The following is a 15,213-nucleotide window of genomic DNA, read 5'->3' as shown; positions in this document are numbered from 1 at the left end:
AGTTCCTGACCTCATTACTTAAGACAGCGTTTCTGAAGTGTCTTTGGTAACCACTTCGCCTGAGCCTGGATCCTTATCTCTAATGTCTGATGAGTTAGACAGTCAGTTTGGCAGTTGTATGTGTGTTTGGTTTTGGTTTTTTTTTTGGGGTAAGAAATAGGCCTTGTAACGAACTTCCTTTCCTCTTGAAACAGTATAATTATATTGCAAGAGCTGGAGACCTAATTATCCTTTCCCAAGTGAGAGGTGAAGCGCTGCTCGCTAGAGAGAGCCTGTTGGCTGAAATCCAAAGGATGTAAATCTCCTCAGAGCAGAGGCTGAGGCTGTATTGGTATTTACTGTTAAGAACAATGGCGGAGAAGGTTGATATCAACCGGCACCTTGTGAATTATTTTGTTCTGTGGCTTCCGTGGAGATAAGCAGAAGGAACAAAGATTAAAAAAACAAAACAAAAACTAGGCTCAGCAGCATTCCCTTGTCAGTGAATTGTTCAGGCTGCTTTTTCCCCCCTCCAAACCCTCAGTGAAGCCTTTGCATTGGTGCCTTTGGCATGCTGAAATCTTGGCCTTGGAACTGATGAAGCGATGACATCTTCAGTGGTGCATGAAAAATGTACTGATGGAGATACCCGCCTCGTCTGTGCTGGGGATTTTCTGTGATCCAGCCTTGGGTGCAACTTATTCAGTGCAAACTCTAGTGTAGAGAGGTGAAATTTTTGCTTACACTTGCGTAGTGTGCCTGGGCTGGAAACCAGGGTAAGATGCACTGGAGCAGCAGTCTGCAACTGAAATCGCTAGAAGAGGCATTTTTTTCAAACTTGATTACAATATCCCTGTATCAGGAGCCACAAGGCACGTGACTACAAGGCAGACCTCAATAAATAGTCAGACTGTACTTTTCATCACCCCAGTTTTAAGCACAGCGCACACCCAGTGTTTGTATCAGTTAGAAAGTTGTTACCCCCATTTCCAGGCTGTACCCCGCATCCTGCAAACCTGGCCCCCGGGCCCAGGTTTAACCCCTTCTGCCTCAAAGTGTCCCCCTCTTGCCAGACGTTACCTGCCTCAGGTGATCTGCCTGCTGCCCACCTCCCCCAGCTGCTGAGGTACAAGGAGGCATCCCAGAGCTGGTGTGCCCCCCCCACCCCCCGCCTTGTAGTGGAGGTGGATGGTGCAGTCTGGGCCGCAGCAGGACTAGCGCCGGGTGGGCGATTCGGAGCAGGTAACAGCGGCAGCAGGGAAGGGAGAGCAAACAGCTGGCAGAAGAGCAGCCGCCTCTCTTCCCCTTTGGCTGCAGCTTCCCGCCGCAGCTGGAGCGCGGCCACCCTCTCTCCCTGGCTGCTGCTGCTGAGTGCGGCGCCCGGAGCAGGCTGCAGCATCTAGGCAGCGCCATCCGGGTGGGTGGGAGCAGGACGGCAGCCAGAGGAGGACAAGGCCTCCCCCCAGACTGGGAGAGGAGGAAGGGGCACTGGCCAGGCCAGGGGTGAACCAGCTGCTTTCTTTCCCCATCTCCCTAGCATGGTCGGTGGGCGCCCGCTCTCAGCTCCTGGAAGTGGCTAGTGGGCAGCACACTGCTGGGGGAGCCAGGTTCCTGCTCTGCTCCTCCACTGCTGCCTCCCTCCCCCACCTCCTGCCTCTCAACATGGCTCCTGCTGGCGTCCTCTTTCAGGGTTCCCTGCTGCCGCTGACTCCACTTGTGGCTCTGGAGGTTGCCGCCGCTTAAGCAAAAAGGCTAAATTCCACTGTAACGGTGGACGCTGTTTAAGTGGCGGCAGCCTCCAGAGCTGCAGCTGGAGTCAGCAGCAACAGTGCTTGGAGCCACAAGTGGCTCCTTAAAGAGCCACGTGCGACTCCAGAGACGCAGGTCACCGACCCCTGCACTAGTGCAAATCTCAGCTTTTCTTGTCTGTACAAGTGGGTTTGCACCTGTGCATTCATCCAGGTGGCTGGAATTGGGGCAAATCCCCAGGATAGGCCAGGCTTTCAAGGCTGTTCTTTTTGCTCGGACGCCTCCTGTCGTTTGTTTAAAGGGTGCCCCAGTGGGAAGTTTAGGCATTGCAGTGGGTTATGTTCATTACAGGCAGTCATAGGGCACCCGTTTTAATACCTGTGCATTCCTTCCATTGGACTGTGCTATGCTTCTTCTGTGTCATTATAAAGAACTTTTCAAAGCTGAGTAAGTCTCACTGGCTCTATTTTATGAGTAGGAAAAATGAGGCATTGGGAGTTAAATGACAGCCCCACAGTGCCACAGGGAATCAGTGGCGGAGGTGCGAATGGAATCCGGGTCTCTTGACTTCCATTCCAGTGTCCGGTTCCACAGACCTGGATAAACATTCCCAGCAACAAAAAGCAAATATCCTTCCATGCTAACTGCATACATAAACACCTGTCCAGACTAGAGCTTGCGGCCTTACTGTAACTTGTGCTAATACAGCTACCAGCACCTTTGTAGGTACCAATCTAGACACTCTGCAGAAATTGTTCTGAGATGAAGTTCAGACCTAAAAAACAGTTGTGTGTGTCCTGGAGGTAATGTTTGTGAGGTGCCGAGCATTCTCTACCATCTATTGTCAATCACTTAACTCCAGCGACAGCAGCACAAGTTCTGACCCAGATGGACCTTCTCTATGACGAGTGTGTTTTGGATGTTGGGGCTTCTGCATTCACAGTCATCAGCACCCTGGAGCCTGGCCCCTGGGACAGCCCACTGCAGCATCTTGGAGGAGCAAAGGTGGCATGGTAGGCCAGAGCGGGCGAGGAGGTGCCTTGCAGCTCACCTTATGGCTGTTTAAGGCTTTGTGGAAGGTAAACAAGATGCTGACTGTCATGCAGTTGATGTGCAGGTGTCCCATGTTGTTGGCTCATGAGGTGGACAGCCCTGTTTGGTACTGGCGGCAGCATTTGTGTGCTGTCCCTTTGCAGCGCTGTGGAGCATGCAGCCCAGCAGTCCAGCATGGAGGTAACAAAGATGCGGTTGATCATAGTGAGATCTGTTTTAGAGAAGCAAGACTGGCCGTGATGTGTGACTCCAGGGACGGCTCTGAGGCTGCCAGCTGTTTTGCTACTCTTGCTGTTTCCTCAGAATGCTAATTTAGCTCCACAGTATAACACTCGCATGTTGTTTTTGTATGTGTCAGGACTGTTTTCTTTAATGTGATGCTATCTGTATAGTGTGTTCAGAAAACCTCGGCACACAGGGTTTGCCCTTATTTGCAACGCTGTGTTAATTTATTATTCGCTTCTCATGTTTGCAAGGAGACAGACGGTTCTCCTGACAGTCACAAACACTAGCCGCAGCGCTGCATTTAGTGGGGCTCCTGGCAGCCATTGGGTGTGTCTACACTGGGGAAAAAAAGCACCCATGGCTGGCTCGTGTCAGGATAGACTTGTACATGGTCTGCGGGGCTATAAAACTGCAGCATAGCTGAGCTCAAGCCCAGGCTCTGAGTGGCTCCCCACTTGCAGGATTCCAGGGTTCAGCCCAGACATCTACAGCACAGTTGGGTAGCCTGGCGCCCAGAGCCCTGTGAGCCTGAGTCAACTGACAAGGCCAGCAGCAGGTGTTTTCCTGCAGTGTAGATATAAACAGTGTGTTTAGGCTTTTGTAAGTGGCTCTAATGAGTTTAAACTTCAGTAGCATTGATGGATGCACAGCATTTTCATTTTCTAAATTGATTTAGCAGTGCAAAAAATATGAGCTGCCGTATGCTGAGGAACCAGTTTCAAAGCCTTTTAATCTCATTCTTTTGTCTCAGCAAAGAATAGTATTACTGACATGACTCCTCCCTTTTTTCCCTTGTCACTCTGACTGTTTCTGGCCTCTCTGCAGATTCCTTCAATGGCTTCCTCTTGTGTTTCACATGTACATCAATCTTCAAAAACAACAGGAAGTCCTGTGGCACCTTACAGGCTAACAGCGGGGCTTTGCCCACGAAAGCTTATGCTCCAAAATATCTGTTAGTCTTTAAGGTGCCACAGGACTTCTTGTTGTTTTTGAAAATACAGACTAACTCGGCTACCCCTCTGATGCTTATCAGTCTTCAAGGCTCAGTGTAACTCTACTCTGACCTTTGTACGTAACTCAGGACAGCACTTAAATCTGTGCTTCAGCAGGACTTGAGTGCATGCTGAATCGCTGTTCTGCACAGGGATACTTTTCCTGAATTAGGGTCTACATCTGTCTGCTTTCTTTTCGTTCCCTCTCTTGCCTCTTTGACTCAGTTTTTATCCGTCTCCTACTCTTGTGTTCACTGCTTCCATTGTGCCTGCTCCTCTTTACTGGAATTCTCTCCTGCTCAGATGCGCAAGTTGATTTTAATTCAAATTCATTCTGAAACGTTGTTTGCTTATGAATCCTGACAATAAGAGCTAAGGGCATGTTCTTCCCAAAACTTGGAATCCCTCTTAGTCTCCTGAGTAGCATCCCTGCCACAGACTGAAACATGTGGCAGCTAAACTCAGTTCCAGTGAAATAGTAATTTGGCCAGAAACTGGAATTATTGCTTCCTGTTTCGTCAACCTTTAGTCCCTTGTACAAATTCAAAATTTCAGTGTCCTTGTCTGAGATTTAAGTGAATAAGGTTTCTAAGGTATCAGTAATCACAACAAAGCTGATGAGAAAGCAGAGCTCTCCATTTTATTTTAAATGTTGGGCATGTTTTGATTTTGTTTTTTAACCACACATTTTACTGTCTCTGTATCTTGCTTGCAGTGATGCAGAAAGCCGGAAAGTATGCAAGAAGGTGAAGGTAGATCCCAATTCAAAGGAGAAAGGGGTGGAATTACTGCATTATAAGTGAGTATGGAGCTGGGATGAGGTTTGCTGTTACTAATTGTTCAAGCTCCTGTGTAATGACCACATGGTGATGACCTCTTGAGGTCCCTTCCAGTTCTAGTGTTCTATGATTCCTTATTTGTTCCATATTGTATTATACAGCACTTCAGCGCAGGGATTTATTAGCTTGCCTCTGTGCAGTTGGACATTTAAAGCAGTACAGGCCACTGTTCAACTTAGCATCTCAGCATGTGCATACTTCTCATTAAAGGTGAATTTACAGAGGTATTGAATTTAATGGGATATAAACACATGCTTAAATGTTTTGTTGAATTAGGCCCTATTTAAATAGAGGTATGAATGTGAAGGAGTCTACATGGCCTAATGGATAGAACCTTGGACTGAGACTTGTAAGACCTGTGTTGTGTTCCTGACTTTGCCAGTGGCCTTGGGCAAGCCATTTCCTGTCTCTAAGCCTCAATTTCCCCATCTGTAAAAATGCATACCTCCCTTGCCAAGCACTTGATGAAAAGTGCTATGTATTCTGAGTAACAAGAGTGGCAATATTGCGGATGTAAGAGGTGCTGAGCAGCTGCATCTCCTGAGATCATACCTTTAGAAAATATTCTCATTAAGGCTTCACAGAAGAAATTATTCACTAGCAAGCTGTTTGCTTTAAGCGTCTCTTCTCTTTTTTTAATTGCTTTGCCATACATTTCATGCAATTCTGTGATTTGAGTAGGATAATTTTTTGTTGTGATTAACGAGATGTTAGGGAGAACAGCTGTACAATTTCTAGCAACATTCCTGAAAGTTAACACTGTTCCCCACTCCTCGTTCAACAGGGATGGTGCATTTCATACTGAATATAACCGAGCTGTCACGCTGAAGGTAATTTTAAATATTTTTTTTTTGGCACTGAAAACTGGAGGGAAATGGGAAGATGGGGGGACGTGTATGGATTGAAAACAAATGTTGGCTTTTGCAGTTTTGCGTAGGAGGCAGCAAGGAGAGGGTAAATTTCAAAACAGCTGTTGCAAAAAAACACCCCTCCGCCCCAGAAAAAGCCCTTTAGGTCGTCTGTCTCTGTGTATCTATCGGCTACATGTCTTGAAAAATTGAATATGAATACCAAGATAGAGCCCATGTTACATTGTAATATAAATTCTGAATGTAAATTTGCTGCAAGATCCTGTCAATGGCAGTCTGCAAATAATAGTGTTAGCTGGACAAGTGTATTTGGGAAATACATTGTTGTTCTAAGTGCCAAGATGCGTGTATTAAAGGTAGATGAAGTGGCCTTTTGTCTGATTTGATTATGGCAGTCTAGGGGTGTTCCCTGAGCACAGTGAGAATGAAGTGACCTTCTTTCTCCTTCTGGAGACTTCATAAGATCCAAGGAGCAAAATTCTGTGTGGGGACAATGGAAGAAGGAAAAAGTCTGTCAGCTTCATATAAATTGTAAATTGAAAGCACTGTAGGTCATGCAGAAATTCCACAGATTTCCTTTCTGGAGCCCTGGTAGGGAACCGGCATCCTTACTAGCAGCATGTCTTTTTATCCTGATGCTGGACCCCAACGTAGCCCTGCTGTGGCACCAGCTCCAGACCTGTAATAACACCTCCTGTGCAGCTCTACTGCAGCTCCTCCATCAAGCCCTGCAGCATCTCCTGCTCAACCAGCAGGTTTTGCCATCTGAATGGGTATTCTCAATATTTTGTGGATTAATCCCTGGGCTAACACCCCAGCATTCACTTTTCTCTTTTGTCTGAGGCCAGGATTTGACCTGGAGACAGACAAGCCTGCAGAGCTTGATGCATGTGGGTTGCATGAACTCTCCCAGTGGGGTCAGTGTTCATTGGCTGACTTTCAGACAGCTCCTGCATCATCCCTTTTAAGGCCAGGATTTCCAAGAGGGCTTACATTTTCTCTCTTTGAGATGGGCAGTAGGTGGAATTCAGGGTCTTCAGGCAGCAGTCAGAGTCTAATATCCTGCCTTTAGCCTTGTCTTCCCACCCTGCTCAATAAAGGTTTTGGTAGTGACCAGAAAGCACCCTAAACCCGCCATAAATGATGCTGCAGCAAGGAAGAATGCTGACCAGTGGGCTGTGGTAAAGTGCAGAGACCCCTGATGGGACAAGTGTTGTGTTACTAGAGAGTAGAGCAGGTATATTGCTAAATATTACTGGCTTCTGCTGGGAGCTTCCCCCATTCCTGCCGGGCTGTTTGTCACATCTTGGGCCTCTCCTGACCCTGATTAACTGGATTACGTGGCTCTGCCATCACACCTGTCCACCGCCTGCTGAAGATGGTTAAGCGACTCATGGATGATTCAAGGAAAGCTGTGTTTTGACCCAGTGCAGAGGCAAAGGGCTAATCCAGTTACTGTCCTGCCCTCCATTGAAAGACCATATTCCTTATTATCAGCTGAATGTCTTTAAAGTTAGCTTGCGCATGCGTCAGTCCAGCATCAGTTCAGCATTCCACATGGCTTTCATGATTTCTTTCGCTAGCTTTGCTACTTATTGGTATATGGGTATAGGCAAGAGCTTTCTCCCTTATAACTTATCTTTTCTTCTTCCTATTTCATCTTGCATAGGCTATAATATAGCTCCCTCTAAGTTGCATTTATGCTATGCATCTCCAAGTACTTTACAAACACTAAGTGTTACAATGTCCCAGCTAGGCAGGTGATTGAATCCCTTTTACAGATGATCATGCTGATGCACAGAGAGGTAAGGGGTTTGTTTCACATCATGCAGCAACTTAGGGGCAACAGGAATCGGGATTTTTTCTTGTTCCAAGTCATTGGATTTAATTGATCAAACATATTGTCTAATTCTGAGATGTCCAACTAGACACTATTGTAAAAGTACATATTTATTGTTCAAGGCAACTAGCCACACTCAACCAGCCAAATAGCCGCATGTGGCTAGTGTGTTGGATGCCATACGTGTATCTTACAGTTTTCTGTAGTGTAAGGCCAGGATACCATAAATGCAGCCTTGTAATTTAAGCCTTTGTTGCTGCATCTATCTGCAAGGGAAATTTCTGCCATTCTATAAAAGATAAGACTTGTTAAAACACAAATCTATTCATTAATGGCTAAGAGAATACACAGAAGTTCTAGTTCAGTAAGTTACTCCTGATGTTACCCTGAATCAAGTTTGTTCTTACATATCCTACACTGAAAGATTTGTGTCAAATCTGAAGGATAATAAACCTCCTGTTAGCATTCTGGTGCATTACAGTTTACAGTTCATGAGATGGACAGCTGACGAGTAGACTAAATAGAGCTCACCACTGTGCTGGGGGACCTACTTCCATGATGTTGAAAAGTGGTTTGATCCTGCAATATAGAGTGGGCAAAACCACGTTCCTGATCTGTGCTACATCGGTGCTCAGCTCAATTGAAGAATAGCTTGGTCCTGTCTGTGCAATCAGATCAAAGTGTGTTTTAATCACAGTGGTTGCTATGGGCTCCCTCACACAGTGGATGCCGTAGGGTCGGTGGATTTTGTCCTGCTCTCCAATCTACCCTTGTATAAGCTTTTTGTTTTCCTGTGATTAAATGATTTTTTTTAAAAATATGCAGGAAATGTGGAAGCTCTGCTGAGCGGAGGAATAAGTGAAAGGCAATATCCTGCCTACCCCTGCCAGAAAACATGACACAGCATTTTTTCTAAAGCTGAGAGAGAGAGGCTGGATAAATTAAATCCCTTTAATCCACTATCCTCTAGAGGCAGCTGTTACTACATAGCTGAACTTGCCTCAGGGGCATTCCTGAAATCGCGCTTGTTAGCAGTTAAAAGGTTGACCCCCTACACTTCCCCGGGTGGTTAATTCAGGTCTAGACACAGTTCTGGCAAAGTCGAGCAAGAACGGAACCTGATGGATCGTTTGTAATGGCAGATAATATCTCCATCTTCCCTTCCCTCTCCTCCACTTGTCCTACCTCCCCCACGTGCTGTAGATCAGTGTTTCTTGAACTGTATTCCAGGGAACACTGGTGTTCCGTGAGCAACTTGCAAGTGTGCTGCAAGTGTCTGACAGTTTTTTAATATCATACTCTGATGGTATATATTTTCTGTTGTTAAAACCAGATATAGTGTGACTTCTTCATTGCTGTGATACCTGATTAAATAAGAATCTTAGGTCTGGAAGAGATCCCAGGAGTCATCGAGCCCAGTCTTCTGCCCAAAGCAGGATCAGCCCTAGCTAGCCAGGACATAAAAGCCTCTTGGTTTTCTAAAATGACTTCATGTTGTTTTTGCTCTCTGTGTTGCTGGTTTTGGTCTGACATCAGTTTTTTTTCAAGAACATTTTCACAATGTTCTGCATAAAAATATTATTTGTTGTTCCATGCTGCTCTAGAGCCCTCTTCCTGCATTGGTCAGGGAGGTTATTACCCAGAGCTGCTTCTGAGTGCCATCAATGCTGTGGTTGCAGTTACTTGCTAGACAGCATCCATGTCTGTCACTGCTGTGACAATGCATGTTGCTTCTCCCAAGGGTGCTTTTGGGAGTTGTAGCCCCTCCTTACTCAGGAGATCTGCTCCCTAGGTGTAGTAAGAGTCCCATCTGCTGATGTGAGCAACTAGTTATTCAGATGCTGCTTTTTCCTCCTTGGAGCTCTTCGGCGGCAACCAGAATATGCTTCTTTTGCACACTGCGAACAAATAGTTGTACTGAGCTCCTGTCGGTTACCTCTGGGAAGCGCCTCTGAAGGTTAAGGGCTGATAAGAAGGTCACCGAGGCCTTGTCTAGACCAGAATGAAAAGGGGACGCAGGTGTTAGCATGTCAGCTACCATATGGAAAGTCTAAAGTAGACAAAGCTTCAACACCGGCTAAGCCAGTTGAGCTCCAGCCTAGACTTTAATTGGAGCATCAGAGCATGTGCTGATGTGTGCATGGCTGTAAGAACACTAGACTTCTCAAGTGTGAGCGGCTTCAGTGGGCTGAGAATCTGTCCCAATCACAGGGAGGAATCCTAGCTCACTGGGCCAGGGAGCAGCTGAGGAGAGGTTTGCTGCAGTCTGGAGGATCCTTGCGGGAATGTATCCTCTAACCTCATCATGCTCATCTCGTGGCCTGTTTCTGCAAGGTTCCATCAGCCGTATAGAGGGAGCAAGCCCCGATGACCTGGGGTATTGATGTCATGCAGGGCGTCTGTACTTTGAAACAGTTCCTTCAACACCAGCAACTTCCACCCTTGTTCAGCTAAACAGCACCAGTTCCACTGCCCAGTGGCATTCTGCTAAGTGAAGGGTCTGACAGTATTCATCTCCCTCTAGAGTGGGCAAGCAAGAGGGGAGAATGGTAAAAGGCTGTTGCTGAAAGGACAGATGAACAGTCAGCTTAGAGGAAGGGTGACATTTGGGATGGGATCCCTCTTAGTTCTGGTTGCACTTACATTTAAAAGTCATGTGATGTCTTTCCATTCACTGCAGTCAGTGGTGGCCTTTCTCAAGGATCCAGAAGGAGCTCCGTTGTGGGAGGAGGATCCCGAAGCCAAAGATGTTGTGCATGTCGACAGTGAAAAGGTAATTTAATCACATAGCTGGTGGGTGGGGGTGTGTGTGTGTGTGTGTGTGTGTGTCTCTCTTCAGTGTGAATGTCTGTAAGAAGTGTGGAAGCACAATTAGCGCTTTGTAGATGAAGAAACTGAGATGCAGATTATTTGTCACTCTCCCAAGTTCACATCTCATGTTAACTCCAGAGCCTGCCTGCTCTCCTGACTTCTAGGCTGGTGCCATCTCTGCTGCAGAATGCTGCCTTACTTTGAGTGAATTATAGAATCACTCTGGGAGAGGAGGTTTGCAGTGCTTCAAGTGTGATTAGAACTTCATTGTGCAATGAGCTGTACACCCAGTCAAAGACCAGTGCTTGCCATGAGGAGTATGTCTAAATAGAAATGACAAAGAGGCCAGGAGAAAGCAATGATGTGTTCATTTTATAGACCGACAGTGAAGCACGGTGAGATTCAGTGATTGCCTGAGTTCATGCAGGAGGTGGAAACCACATCTCCACAGCGCTAGCCTAGGGCAATAGCCACCAGGCCAGCCTTCTTCAGTTTCAGTGGGAAGGCTGCGAAGAGAGTTAAATGTTATTTCTCGTTTTGAAAAGAGGGGGTTATTGCAATGGTAACGGTAATGATCAGCTTGGTGTTTTGTATGCTTTTCCGGTCTGTTGATTTTAAAATTGTAATTGATTGAGCTTTGGCTGCTGTTTCGTACAGAGTCTTTTCCATTTTCTGGCTTTCGTTTTTGATACGAGGAACAGTCATTTTTGACATTCGTTTTTTGTAAGAAGATTAATTTTTAATCTTCACTGTATTGTTCTTCATTACCAGCTCTCCTGGGGTCACGTTCAATTTAAAAACTTCATGTGGCTTCCGCACCATAACTGGAACTGAAAAATCTATTCTCATGGCCTCTCATGGCCTGCTTAGGCTTTCATGGCGTGGAAGCTAAAGTCTTTTTTTTTTTTTTTTTTTATACAAGTTCATCTCTTTAATAAGAAATCAGAGTAGTTGCCTTTGAAAGGATGAGGCAGGAAAATGGGTCTATTATCCTGTAGCTTCTAAAAGCTTCTAGTGAGAACCAACAGGTAGTGTAATTTCCACATCCTAGCACTGAAAGTTTCTGGTGCTGAATGAGTCCCCTGATAATCTATATTAACTCTTTCTAACCTGGAATTCAGTTATTCAAGCTTTGGCTTTTTACAGGATTTTTTTTCCTCCTTAAGTAATGAAGCAAACAAGGGGAAGCGTCTTCAATACTTAATTTGCTTTTTAAAGATGAACGCTGATAAAACCAGCTGCGTCCTGATGCATGTATCTGTTTCACTGACACTGGTTTTTGTTCGCTTTTTCTGCAGGAATTCAAAAGGCTTTTAAAGAAAGAAGACAGACCTCTTCTGATGATGTTCTATGCCCCATGTAAGTGATCTGGCATTTCCTATAAACCTGTCACACCTTTGGCTGATCAGCCATCATCCCTACCCAGAGGTGTTCTTCATTTATCTCTTTAGTGATTAATTTTCATCTCCTTGCACTTTACAGCCCTTAGCATTTGTCATGTGGTTTCTTTCTGGTCTTTTTTCCCCTGGTATCCACTCAATCATTCTCCTGGCCAGTCACTCTCTCCCTGCCATCCCCACCTAATTTGTTTTCCCTTTTCTTTACAAAAGTTCTGCCTCTTTCCAGGGCCTGCTGGCACCGGTCTCAGTCACTGCACTGTCACATAATTTTCTTATTATTTGTCCTGTTTGGTTTTTCCCATTTTCTGTTCCTGTCTGATATACCAAGTGCCTGTGACTTAACACACATACTTCTGTGTTGGATTCTGTCTTGTCCAGTACAATGGACATGTGTGAATGCTATTCATGCTTTTGTTCACTTTCTTCTGTGTTCTGCTTTTCCAGAGCCCAAGAAATGTTGGTCCCACTAGAGCAGGGAATCTCCCAAGGAGACCAGGGTGATCATAACGGAATCCAAAATGCTAGGGTTCCTCAGAGCCTTTTGCAAAATGTGTCAGAGTTGTAACAAGTGACATATTGACAGTCACGTGACACCTTAACAGTGTGGCAGTGAGGTTATTGTTTGTGTCCTGTCAGTGCCTGGAGACCGAGTCACACGATGTACATTGTGTGTGACTGTCACACTCTTGCTGATAAATATTCTAATAAATATAGTCAACGCCGATTGGGGCGTGCTTACAGTTCATTCACTTGTGAACATAGCACATGTGGTCAACAGTTGTTGGTCCAACTATCTGGGAAAGCGATCAATCCAACTGATCTACTATTGCTGCATGGAGGACTCTTACAATTCCATTCAGCAGCTTTGAGCCTGGCCAGCACTTTATGGCTCCGTACCCTTACACTAGAGCCAGTGTGAGCTGTGGAACTGGAGTGGTCCCATGATCCGAGATAGGCACAGTGTTGTTAGCCTTGATAGTGGACCTGATGATGAGTTAGGTGTCACTTGCAAGTTGGTGGTCATTGCTTTGCTGTGTTAAAATGACCATCCCGAGGCAATGTGATCTGTGGTTTCCTAATGAGTGGCCCATGGTTGTTTCGTCATCCAGCGTTTGTGATTCTACATTTAGTCCTATCTGTGTTTGGCTAGGGTGACCAGAACTGGCCAGGATTTGGTCTAATAGCTCAATAAAAAAGCACGTTTCCCTTACCACTGCAGCTTACGCTAGCCCTTTTAATTTAAATTGACACGTGTGGTAGGATGGTTCATCCCTGCGTGGCCTTGCCATGTTCTGAGTTGTAGCATGTACTGTAACTGCCGTTAACGGTCTCCCACCCTTATGGCTGTGAGGTAATAGGCCTTCCCTGACTTCTTCCTTTAGAGGTTCCTGAGCCCCCAGAACACTCGGACTATTTTACCTCCCTCGCTAATAACTGTGTTCCCTGAGTTGAAATGTACATTACCTGACCCTTGATTCCCTTAGACCAGCTTCAGACCTTTGCCCTAGAGCACTGCTGCTTCCAGTCGTGCTGCTTTTGAGCACCTGCTAGTTTTCTCTGTTGTAATGTTTTTTTCTGCTTTCTAAACTTGTGTAAAGAATAGCCACCTTATTTTTCTTACCCTTGTTTGATTTTACAACCCATCATTCTCTCATCTTTTGTTTAATGTTAACCTTCTTCGCACCGCACACAGTTGGCCTGTGGAATTCCTGGCAGGAGGACATTGTGGAGACCGGGACTTCAACAGGGTTCTAGAAAGAACTAGATAAATTCATGGAGGATAGGTCGATCAGTACTTGTTAGCTAGGATGGGTAGGAATAGTGTCCCTAGCCTCTGTTTGTCAAAGGATGGAAGTGGATGACAGGAGAGGGATCGCGCAATGTTTACTTCTTCTGTTCACTCTCTCTGGGACATCTGGCCTTGGCCACTGTTGGAGACAGGATACTGGGCTAGATGGACCTTTGGTCTGACCCAGTACGTCTGTTCTCATGTTCTGACTTGGTTCTCATCCCACTCTTCACCTTTCTTTCTGATGTGCCATGTATTCAAGAGACCAAGACCATCCAGCACTCACATTCAAACCTTGGTAGTCATAATGTGCCGATTCAGATCGCTGCTCTGTGATCTGACCTAAGTCTTGTTACTGCGGCAGGGAAATCTGGATCATTCTCTTCTGGGCACCGCTGTGTTTCACACTGGTATTATGCAGCATTGGAAGAAAACTTAAAAAGAATCGGAGTCCCACATCTCTTCATTTGGGAGGGTATGTGACTGAGATCTGTGGAAGGTGTTTGCCATGCTTTTAAACTTCCTTGGAAGCCAGTTGTATTGCAGAGAAATCAAAGTCAGTGAAGTCATCCGTTTGTACTGTGCTGTGGCAGACTCACAGGCAATAGACATTTTCAGTGTGAGCTAGTGAGTAGGAAGAAGAAGGTGTTGGCACACTGCTAAATAAAGTAAAAGTGCAAGAATACAGTGATCAATTTCAGGCATAATAGTCATGGAAACTTGACTCCTTTTTTCTTTCCCTCCTAGAAGATGTTCTTCCTGGTTGAGTTTGGTGCACACTGATGTGGGAAAACCTGAATTGCTTTTTCCAGAATCTCCCAGAAATACACCCACATCTTGAATGCTGCATACAAATGTGATCACCTCATCTCAAAAGATACGTTGGCTTTGGAAAAGGTTCAGAAAAGGCTGACAAACACGATAAGGGGGTTGGAGCAGGTGCCATATGAAGCGAGATTAAAAAGAATGAGACTCCTTAGATTAGAAATGAGGAGATTAAGGAGGGATATGATAGAGGTCTATAAAACTGTGACTGGTGTGAAAAAAGATAATAAGGAAAAGTTACATACTTGTTCCCATAACACAAGAACTGGGGATCACCAAATTAAATTAATGGGTAGGGGTTTAAAACAAAAAAAGTTTTTCATCATGCAACATATGGTAGGCCTGTGGATCTTCTTGCTGTAGCATGTTATGAACACCAGAACTTTTAACAAGAAAGAACAAGATAATTTCATGGAGGTTGGGTCCATCAAAGGCTGTTAGCCAGGATGGATAGGAATGGTGCCCCTCGTCTCTGTCAGAAGCTGGAATTGGATGATAGGAGGAGGATCAGTTGATGATAACCTGTTCCGTTCACTCCCTCTGGAGCATCTGGCATTGGCCACCGTTGAAAGACAGGATACTGGGCTAGGTGGACCTTTGGTCTGACCCAGCATGGATGTTCTTTTTTTCTAAATAATAGCAGATCTTTTTTGGGAGGAGCTCTCATCCAGCCCCCAGGGCTACTACTTATTCTTTTTCTTCTCCTCCCTGCTGGCAGGAAGACAGATGCTGTCGCATTGCAGTCCCAGGAGTCATTCAGATAAAAGTCCCTTTCATCTGACTCAGTAGAACTTACTCACGTCATCTTCTCCTTCTCGGGTTACTTGGCAATGGAAAAATTT

The 15,213-nt window shown here is 45.5% G+C and overlaps 1 protein-coding gene across 1 annotated transcript in view; it reads left to right on the top strand.

Moving 5' to 3' along the window:
• The window catches only part of PDIA5 (protein disulfide isomerase family A member 5), a 134,353-nt gene that overhangs the window by 41,293 nt on the left and 77,847 nt on the right, over window positions 1-15,213 (top strand). Inside the window, exons 4-7 of the mRNA XM_075001771.1 lie at window positions 4,714-4,797; window positions 5,622-5,667; window positions 10,227-10,319; window positions 11,656-11,716. Of these exons, the coding sequence (XP_074857872.1) occupies window positions 4,714-4,797; window positions 5,622-5,667; window positions 10,227-10,319; window positions 11,656-11,716 (284 nt within the window). The remainder of the gene's footprint in view (window positions 1-4,713; window positions 4,798-5,621; window positions 5,668-10,226; window positions 10,320-11,655; window positions 11,717-15,213) is intronic.

Source organism: Carettochelys insculpta, chromosome 8, assembly GCF_033958435.1.
Source record: "Carettochelys insculpta isolate YL-2023 chromosome 8, ASM3395843v1, whole genome shotgun sequence".
NCBI lineage: Eukaryota > Metazoa > Chordata > Testudines > Carettochelyidae > Carettochelys > Carettochelys insculpta.
This window is presented reverse-complemented; position numbering and strand designations above follow the sequence as displayed.